The sequence below is a fragment of the Vigna umbellata genome, chromosome 8 (assembly GCF_029865625.1).
Source record: "Vigna umbellata cultivar VRB3 chromosome 8, Vumbellata_1.0, whole genome shotgun sequence".
NCBI classification, from domain to species: domain Eukaryota; kingdom Viridiplantae; phylum Streptophyta; class Magnoliopsida; order Fabales; family Fabaceae; genus Vigna; species Vigna umbellata.
Window position 1 is genome coordinate 33,233,746 of NC_142172.1, and position 9,631 is coordinate 33,243,376.

The 9,631-nt window shown below is 28.9% G+C and overlaps 1 protein-coding gene across 2 annotated transcripts; it reads right to left on the bottom strand.

Annotated features, from left to right (window-relative positions):
• Positions 1-3,459: 3,459 nt before the first annotated feature.
• Positions 3,460-7,373, bottom strand: LOC124843393 (zinc finger protein GAI-ASSOCIATED FACTOR 1-like). Of its 2 annotated transcripts, XM_088096962.1 has the most exons (4): positions 7,153-7,371; positions 6,886-7,056; positions 5,299-5,695; positions 3,460-4,640 (listed from the first exon to the last, which is right to left on the bottom strand). In XM_088096962.1, exons 2-4 carry the CDS (start codon positions 7,013-7,015, stop codon positions 3,680-3,682), a joined length of 1,488 nt encoding a protein of 495 aa, XP_087953088.1. In that variant the 5' UTR covers positions 7,016-7,056; positions 7,153-7,371; the 3' UTR covers positions 3,460-3,679. The 2 variants fall into 2 exon arrangements, with proteins under 2 accessions (XP_087953088.1, XP_047176091.1); XM_047320135.2 differs by having other exon boundaries at positions 6,886-7,373.
• Between the last annotated feature and the right edge of the window lie 2,258 nt (positions 7,374-9,631).

Here is a 9,631-nt window from a genome sequence, read left to right on the forward strand (position 1 = left end):
TATTTTCACTCAAAACCAATCCTAAAACTTACTTCTTAGATTTCTCTTTTGAATTTCGTATATGTTTCTGATACACTTGTATAAGCTACTCATTTATAATTATAACTTAATCTTCATTATTCATATTAATAAAAGAAAATACGTGTATCTATCATGCAAAAAGTAGTGTTTATTTTTCAACATAGAGTAATTTTTTTCATCAATAATGATCATAGATGTTTTATGATTTTAAAATTTAAAAATATTTTAAAAAAACTTATCAAAACTTATTATACAATTTAATAAATTTTCAACACTTTATAAAATATTATAATAAAAAAATTATAAATGTTATTATCTATATAAATTGTATATAATTATCCCTGTAAATTATTTAGACACAAATAGTAATAATAAAATATTAATATGCAAATAGATTTACATAAATGAATTAAATTGACTCTTATAAAAAAAATTATTTATTATTATAAAAATTAAATTGTAAAACTAACCCATCATTTTCATAATTTTCTACTTCTCCCTCCGGAAAATATTTTCTCTACCGTTTCTCTAGTTCCATATATCATATTTTTTAGAATCTGATTACATTTGGGAGCAACTGAGGAACCATGAATCTTATTTCTATCTGACTACATTTTCAAATAGAATAAGTTTTCATTTATTCTAAATATTTTTTGTTTTCCTTTTTCTTTTATGAATTTGTTATCAATTTTGACATGTTGAGGTGAAAAAAAGTAATTGTTTCAACTTAATTAAAGCTATACTAAAATTTCGTTACGTTTATATACTATGTCTTTGAATAGTTTTATTGTTGGGTTGGAAGTTGCTTTAAGGAAAAATTATATATGTTTTTTTTAAATCTTAGGATAAATAATCTATATGAGAAAATGATTTGGTCATAAGAATTTTATTTCTATATGTGGATGATGTTTTGTTTAGAAATTTTTTTAAATGCTTTTGATTAATAGATAGTTGTTTTATAATATTTTGAATTGAACACTTTTAATGATTGAATTCTTAATGGTTTGAATTATGGATGTTAAAGCATATAGTTTATTAACTAAGTTATGAATATAGTTTTTTATGAGTTAAGACAAAAAAAAATCTCTAATAGTCAAAATTCGTAAATAACTATGATTTATCTACATATTGATTAAGACAAAAAAAATTGTTAATAAATCTCTTGTAGTTAACACTTACATACAAAATTTACTTATATATTACTTATGGATCTTACTTATGGATAAATTACCTATAAATCAAATCAATTGGTAATTTACCTATAGGTAATTACTTACTAATTTAATACGTAAGTAATTAGCTGTTGAAAATATCCTATTTGTTTTAATTCAATTTTATAATTTTATAATTTCATAATTTCATAATTACAGTTTTACAATTTTAAATTTTTTAAAAAATTTTATTACAATTTTATGAAATTAATCTGATAATATTATAATTTTTAATTTTGTAATTTAATAATTATATACTTTTATGATTTCTTTAATTTTATAAACACACTATTAAATAGTTTAGAACAACAATAAAGAAAAAGTAGTTTTTTTTTCCAAATAATCTAAAAACAATCCACTTACGTGACTAACATAAATTATATTTTCTCATAACATAGTTATTTTCTTATAATTTTTCCTTAGTTTATGAGTTTGATGTGAATGAAGTATATATGGACTTTAAATGATTAAAATTGAATTGAAATAAAAAAGGATGATGTTTGAATAAATATATTTGATTGTAATTATTTAAATGTATTTAAAAGTTGTATTTGTTAAATTGATTTTGGGTAACACTTTGAAAATGAATTTATTTGGCTAAACAAAGTTGATTTTTTTTTATATTTTTGTTCAAGTAAATTTTTAGTTAAGCAAAAACAGAATAAACATCAAAACTTTTTTTCTATCTTATTTTCGCTCAAACAAAAGATTTTTCACTCAAACAAATATAACACTAGAACTCAAGAGTTGGCCAAATTTTCATTAAAACGAGACATTTTTGTTCAAGCAAGCAAATTTTCGTTCAAGCTAATTTTTTTTCTTCTAGTCTCTTTTAATAAATTGAATATGAATATTTTTTATAAATGCAAAATGAATATGTCTATATATGAATTAAGTTTTTTTTTTAAACTAATTATATATGATAATGTTGAGTAATAATGATGAATTTGCAATTACACATGTGAGGTTAGGTTGAATTATTGTTTAAGTTGTATATTAAGTATTGAAACTATGTTGTAGTAAAGAGTTCTTATACACCATAAAATGTGCGAATAGACTGTAATGAACTAACATTGATATATACATCATTATTAGGTTCACTTATAAATTTAGCTAGCTTTTCTTACTTGAACTTGAGTTTCTAAACCACAAAACTCTAAGAATTCTATATTTCATTATATACTTTACTTATATGGAAAACTCATATTTTCAAAGCATACCCTAGTCAAGTAGTAACCAAATAGTTAGCATTTTTAATCTAGATTTGAATTTCTAACTTACTAAGCTTCATGACGTACTTGTTTGGATTATATGTTAATTTCTTATATAACATATTTAATACAGACTTCTGAAAGACATCAATGTATGAATATATAATTTTTGTATGTTTTAAAATATATTTCTATAAAGTTCAAAATTGTTTCTTTTATTTATATATATTTATATATATTTCAATAACTTATCCTCTATTATTCATGTAATAACATGCTATGACTATATTATGCAGATGAACATATATAGGTATATAACAACATGAACATGTGTGAAAGACAATCAATACTTTATTGCAAATAGTTGCATTTATATATTTCTTTTTATGTATGTTTAATTCGAAAGACATTTTTCTTTATGTAGACCTTGTAAATAGCATTTGTCATGGGAACTTCATAATCACAATTTTTAAAACTTTTATTTCTAAATTTTATTCCTCTTGTCACTTCTTACTAAATTTATACACACAGATATATTTCCAAAATGTAATTAAAGATCATTTTTGTAAGTTTTTGATAAGCACATTATAATCCAAATTGAATAAATAATATGTAATTCTATTTCGCACATATTTGATAGAACTCACTTATAATTTTTAAACGTGATTTGTTGGCAACAGTTTTTTCTTTCTCAAATAATCATTAAAAACTCATTTTAGTAATAAAATATTCTATTTAAATGATGATAATAAATATAAATAACTCTTTAGAATATACTAGTAATATATTTATTTATACTAATAAGTATACGAAATAATAAAGATGTCAAAATTTCATCATAGTATCGTCCCTACTTCAGTCAAAATGGAGGGTGTCGAAATAAAACTACCAAATACTAATTTTTCCATTTAAAAATCAACTCCACTTAAACATGCATGTAAAATATACATTGAAAAAACAACATTAATTTTGTTCAGAAAAAAAAAATAATCGTGGAGAGGGATAGAGAAAAAAGCTATAAAATAATATAAGTACTGTGATAAAAGAGAGATTAAAAAATGTATTATAAAAGTGTTTCAGAAATTGACATTATCCTTAATTTTAAGATTTGAGCACAAATTTTATCCATGGTTCTACAATGTTGCACTGCCTGCTCCTGATGGTAATCGACCACTGTCCACGATTCAATGCATCTTCCTCTTTAGAAAGACACACGTTTCATTTTGTTGCACCCTTTCAAATGCTACTTGTTGCTGAAAATGATTCAAACCCTGCGTTCTTACTTGACCAGTTTCTCCAAACCTCATCCGGCGCACCGTTTTCTGCTTGCTGACCACCACCATAAAAGTTTCCATGCGCACCGCCACCGCCGCCGCCGCCACCGCCACCTCCTATTCCCAAAAAGTCCAAAGTCATCACATCCTCACTTCCTTTACTTCCACCGACGTTAATAGCAGCACTTGAACCTCCATTTGTTGCACCTCCATTACTGCTTCTGTTGCTTTGCTCTATGATCTTTGATAAAGCCTTGCTTTGGTCCAAGATAGCGTTGAACATGTCCACACCGTTCATTCCAACGCTCCCTCCACTCATCCCATTTGCGCCGAAACCGTTATACTGAGCGGAGATGCTAACGTTGGGATCCTGTTGGCCACTGTGCATGTACTGGTTCATGAAGGATTGTCCATTCGGATGCTGTTGCAGCACCCCAAACGACGGCGGTGCCATGTTTGTGGTAAAATTTTTATCCGTCACCGTTGCTCCCATTTGGGCAGCTTTTTGCAGCAGTGCGGTGGCTGACATGTGTTGCGACCCTGCAGCCAGGTGGAGCCCGTTTTCCTCGAATATGTTTGAACTCAGTTGGAGAGACGGTGAAGAGGTTGATGAGAGGCTTCTGGAGAACACTGTTCCTGCCATGGTAGTGTTGGAGTTGAAGGGTTTTGGTGCAGGCATTGGCATCAGCTCGTGTGGGAGTGACAGTGGGTGCTTGTTTTCAGCATGGTTGAACTCCGAGGTGCCACCGATTTGTTGTGGGTTGGGAACAACGTTGGTGTTGATTGGTAACGAGGAAACAAGGTTTGGAATCTGTTGAGATTGCAAGTTTGGACCTATCTTTGGTAATTGTCCTTCGTTGGCTTTGTTGTTCTCTTCAGCTAGTGCGTCACAGAAAGCTCTGTGTGTAATGAAACTGTCTCTTCTGCAAAGAAAAACCGAATATTCGAAGGATTCAGTGTAAGTAATTCATAATGCATGAGTAAGAAAATAAAAAAGAGAGAATTTTGACAAGCTGCATATAAATAATGCCAAGTAGGTTGTTCATGAAAACCATGCATGGGTATTATTGTTATCAAATATAAAAAGAGCCTTAGCCCGGGAATCTTTGACAGTCAAATAAATTTTATATATATGTTTATGCATTTACAGTGACTTATTCTTGTTGACTATATACAAAGAGTTAGGTTCTGGTAGTTCTACACATCATGCAAAAGTGTATATAAATGCTACTTGCTAATTATTATTGACCATTGATGAAGGGCTGCGTGTACATATATATAATAGAGAAAGGTTTACGAAAACTAGAGAGAAAAGTTGAAAACAGATAAAAGCAACCTAACAAAGGTTTACGAAAAAAATTCAAAGGTAGAAAGTAAGGAGTTCATTGTTTAAGTCAACAAGGGTGTGTGTGGTCAAGGAAAGACCCCATGAAACATTTTATTTATATAGTACAGGTACTGCATGGAACTTATGCACGGAAACCATGGTGAATTATATAGCTGAGTCAAATTTCAAACATACATATTCATAGTAGAATATATTAAAAAAGAAGAATATGATATATGACGTAGATGATGAACCTTGAAAAAATGGTACCACAGTCACATTTGTATTCCCTTGTACCACAGATTTTTGAGTGGGCTTTCCAGTCAGACTGAACAGCGTATTTCTTTGAGCACTTATCACATTTCCACTTCTTCTCGCCGTGCTTTCTGCAGAAGTGCTTTTTAATGCCGGTGAGGTCACCCAGTGCTCTTGCAGGATTGTGGTGGACACACGAAGGTTCTGGACAAACATAAACCCTCTTTCGAACCTCCGTGCTTGTTCTCTGCTTAAGCTTCCATGGCAAGTTGTGGCCTCGCCGGTGCAACTGAAGGTTTTGATCTCTTTGAAACCCTTTGTTGCAGATTTCACATATGAACCGGTTTGTTGCCATTAGTGTGTTTGGTGATAAAGCTATTACTTCAGCACTCGGATCTGCACACACGTCAGTTCCAAAATGGTAATTAAACTATGTACAATTATCTATCTTTCTCTTAGTAGTAGCTTAATGTGCAATTATATGGCACTCAAAGCAAGATAATGATAATTATTGTTCCAAGTTGTTTCAATGGATATTTAATTAGGGTGAAGAAAGTGACAAAAAACTAGGAAGTGATGAGGTCTGATTTGTAATAATAATGGAGTTGAAGAAGAAGAATGCAACATCTGATTCTTGGTTCACGAAGATGAGAAGAATGGAAAGAGAAAGATAGAATATATATAATTTAAACTAAAGCAACAAAACTCCAAGAACTCTCTCTCCTTGTCTCTTCCACACCCTTTCATTCTTTTTTTGACGCATCCAGATACAGACACAAGAAAACAAACACATAAGAATACTCAAACACATGGAGAGCAAAAGTTATTTGAGATATAAAAGCATGTATATATGGTCCTTTTATCTTGAAACTATTGTGAAACAAAAAAACAAACGAAACAAGTAGTCAAGCAAAGTCAACAGTGAACATCAATGATTGTAATAAAGCCCTACAAGGCAATAATTGAGTTATAGTTTCTTCGACTACTAATTACTCCCCAATAATTCTTCATTTGGGTTATCAAATTCTGCCTTAAAACATACCCAGATCCTTCTCACCGTTTCAAAGAAGCTGACTTCTAACAGATCAAGGCCTTATCTTAATTTCATGGTGCTTATCTCTTCGTATCTTAATTAAGCATGCTGTAATTAATTAAGCATGTCATCGTCCAGAAATCTGATGTTCACCTTTTGTGGGATATCATTTTCTTAATTTCATTATATAAAACCCCTTTTTTAGTAAAATATACAGACAGATTATTATTTCATTTTTAAAATCAACGACTGGTGAAGATTTTTTCCATGAATGAAATATACATATATATATACCAGAATTCTTTGTTATATAGCATGAGCAGGACATAGATGAGAATATTGATCTATGGCTGCAGCTTTAATTTGACCATCCAATTTTTAAAACTGAAAAAAAATAATTGAAAAGCCAATTATTAGAAAATGTTACTTAAACTAGTAAAGGTCAGAAAGGAAGAGAAGAAGAAGAAGAAAACAAAGAATCATGAATATTGATGTAAGTAGGACCGAAAAAGAGTAAACTTTTTTTCTGAGATGGCTGTTGAAAAAGTTATACCTGGATTTCCTGGTAGGCTCCTTTTCTTCTTAACAGGTGCAGGTGGTTGAGAATTTGTGTTGGAAGCATTGCTGTTATTTGTTGTTGTGGTTGAAGTAAGAGAATGTGGACTGTGGAACTGAGCGAGCATCTCGGGTTGCTGCTTAACTGCTGCATCTTCTCTGGTATTTTCTGTAGAGAAGCTCCCACTATCACAACTCGTGATGTTTGACATTGAAGTTAGCCAAAGAAAAGGGAAGAAGAATCTATTCAAAAATATTCCCTTACTTAATTTACAAACAACTCTTGTTTGTTTCTTTCACTCAACTTGTTGCAGCGGCTCTCTAGCTAGCTGCAGCAAGATGAATTTCTTCTGAAAAACTAAGAAAAAAAAGAGAGGAAATTGAGACAGAAAAGGTGGGATTTGTGCAACTAGAGGAAGACAAAAACCAGGAAACTCTCCTCTTTTTATGGTGTGGAGACGAGGGTGTTTGCTGGCACAACAATACAACAAACCACGCTTTGGATTTGCATTCTAATAAAAAATCTATATATTATACTTCTTTTAGTCACTGTTCTTTCTAGCTATATATATATATGCCCCTACTCTTCCTTCATATTAATAAAAAGCCCTTCACTTTTTTTTTTTTCTCGAGTACATAATTACTTACTTAAAACTTACTCGTTCTATTTTATTAATTCAAATTTATGCTCATTGAAAATAGTTTTAGTATCGTTTTTGTTAATAATGTATGTAAATATTAGTTTAACTGACAAAATTCATATTAAGAGGAAATTTCAAATGATATATTAATATTGGTAAAACTGGTGGATTGTGATAAAATTGTCCATGTTATTATTTGCAAGACTTAAATATCTAAATTCTCATGATTAAGAAAATTATTTCTTAGTATAAGCTTTTCCTCTTCCATATACATTTAGTTTAAAAATATATTAATACAAGAGACATTACGAATATCGTGTTTTATAATCACAAGCATTATCTTTAATTTGAATCTTATATACACGTGGGGAATATTATATATGCATTATAATTAAAAATAGGTGATGATAACTATTATAACAATAATTTATACTCCCACTTGTTATATATATATATATATATATATATATATATATATATATATATATATATATATATATATATATTGAAATAATACGAACAATAATAAGTTTGATATTTTTTGTTATAACCGTCTTAAAAACCATATTAATTACAACTTTTATCTGGTATTGCTAATTTATTTATTTTACTCATAATGCATAGTCGTTAAATTTGTAATAATTACTTTTAAAGCCGTATTCTATATAATTTATTACTCATAATGTTATTTTTTTACATGATTAGTTCATAAAAGTTAAATTAAATCTTTAATATGTGAATTAGTTGTGCTAAAAAAATATGACTTTAACTTATTTTGCCTATATCAAGGAATCAAAGTGTGTTTTCTTTTTCAAATTCCACCCACTCCAGTGTATCAATGTCTTGTATCAATGAGTAGCGATGATGGCAGTGACTGAGTTTAATTATCCTTATCAATATAAAATTTATGTCTAATCTCAGAAATATAAGTATTTATATATAAAAAAGGATATGATAATGAATCTAATACAAAGTAGTACATACTTACATTTTTTTTAATATCGATTATTAATACATAAATTATAATCACATAAATTTTAAAATAGAATCTTAATAATTTAAATATATATATGTATATATATTACGTTCATATTTAAGTTTAAAAATTAAATATTACACATTCACATATTTATGTCATCTATAAGATTTTATTAGTGAAGAAGAGAGTGAGAAATTGATTGTGAAAAGTGTATGAAAAGTTGTGCTAGTATGGTGAAGTAAACTTTATTCAGAATTACTATAAGTAGATTGAAACGCACGTAGATTGATTCCCATACTTTAAATTTTTGTTTTGTTGAAACAGTTAATTCTACACTATAAACTGTATGGGAAAAAGAGAGAATATTTACAAATATTCCTTAATAATAATAATTAAGAAGGGTATTGTGGGAAGTTCATTTATGGTAGTCTTTTAAAAGTTTAATTTATGTGACAATACTAGAAGACAAGGGCTTCAAGTTGGAAAGTTTGTCATTTTCTGAGGATATTTTAAAGTGAATAGTTTTGTTCCGAAAACACCCTTGTTCTTTAATGGAAATAACAGAAGTGGCACTATGAGTAAGACTCAGCCGCCTAGAGTTTGTAGTTACCGATTTAACCTTACCCCGTCACGGGTTGATTCTCATCGAATCATTCTCGAAAATGACCCCACAATAATACAAAAATTCTTCTGTTCACGTGTGTTCGGGGTAATTTCCGATGGTTCAGATTCCTTCCTAATTTTGAAATTAAAATTCAAATATTGGACTTATTTGTAATTTCGTTTATCTCCGAGCATGCTTACCAGTGGCGTGGAGCAATTGGTCTTCCCATTTTTTTTCTTTTTTTCTTTTATTTTTTAATGAATAATAATAATTCATTTAAAACTAAATTAAATTAAACGAATAAATATAATATTAGTGTTCTGTTATATGTTTACTTCTTTCATTTTAGTCACTGAAATTGAGAGAGGAATAAAACATTCAGTTAAATGAATGGATATTCATTTCCTCTCAAGTTTCTACCTTATTCCACTGTCATTATTAGCCTAATTTATTTAATGACAACAGTTATAGATTTTATTTTTTTAAAATTTCAAGTTGAACTTTTGAATAAAAAATGTAA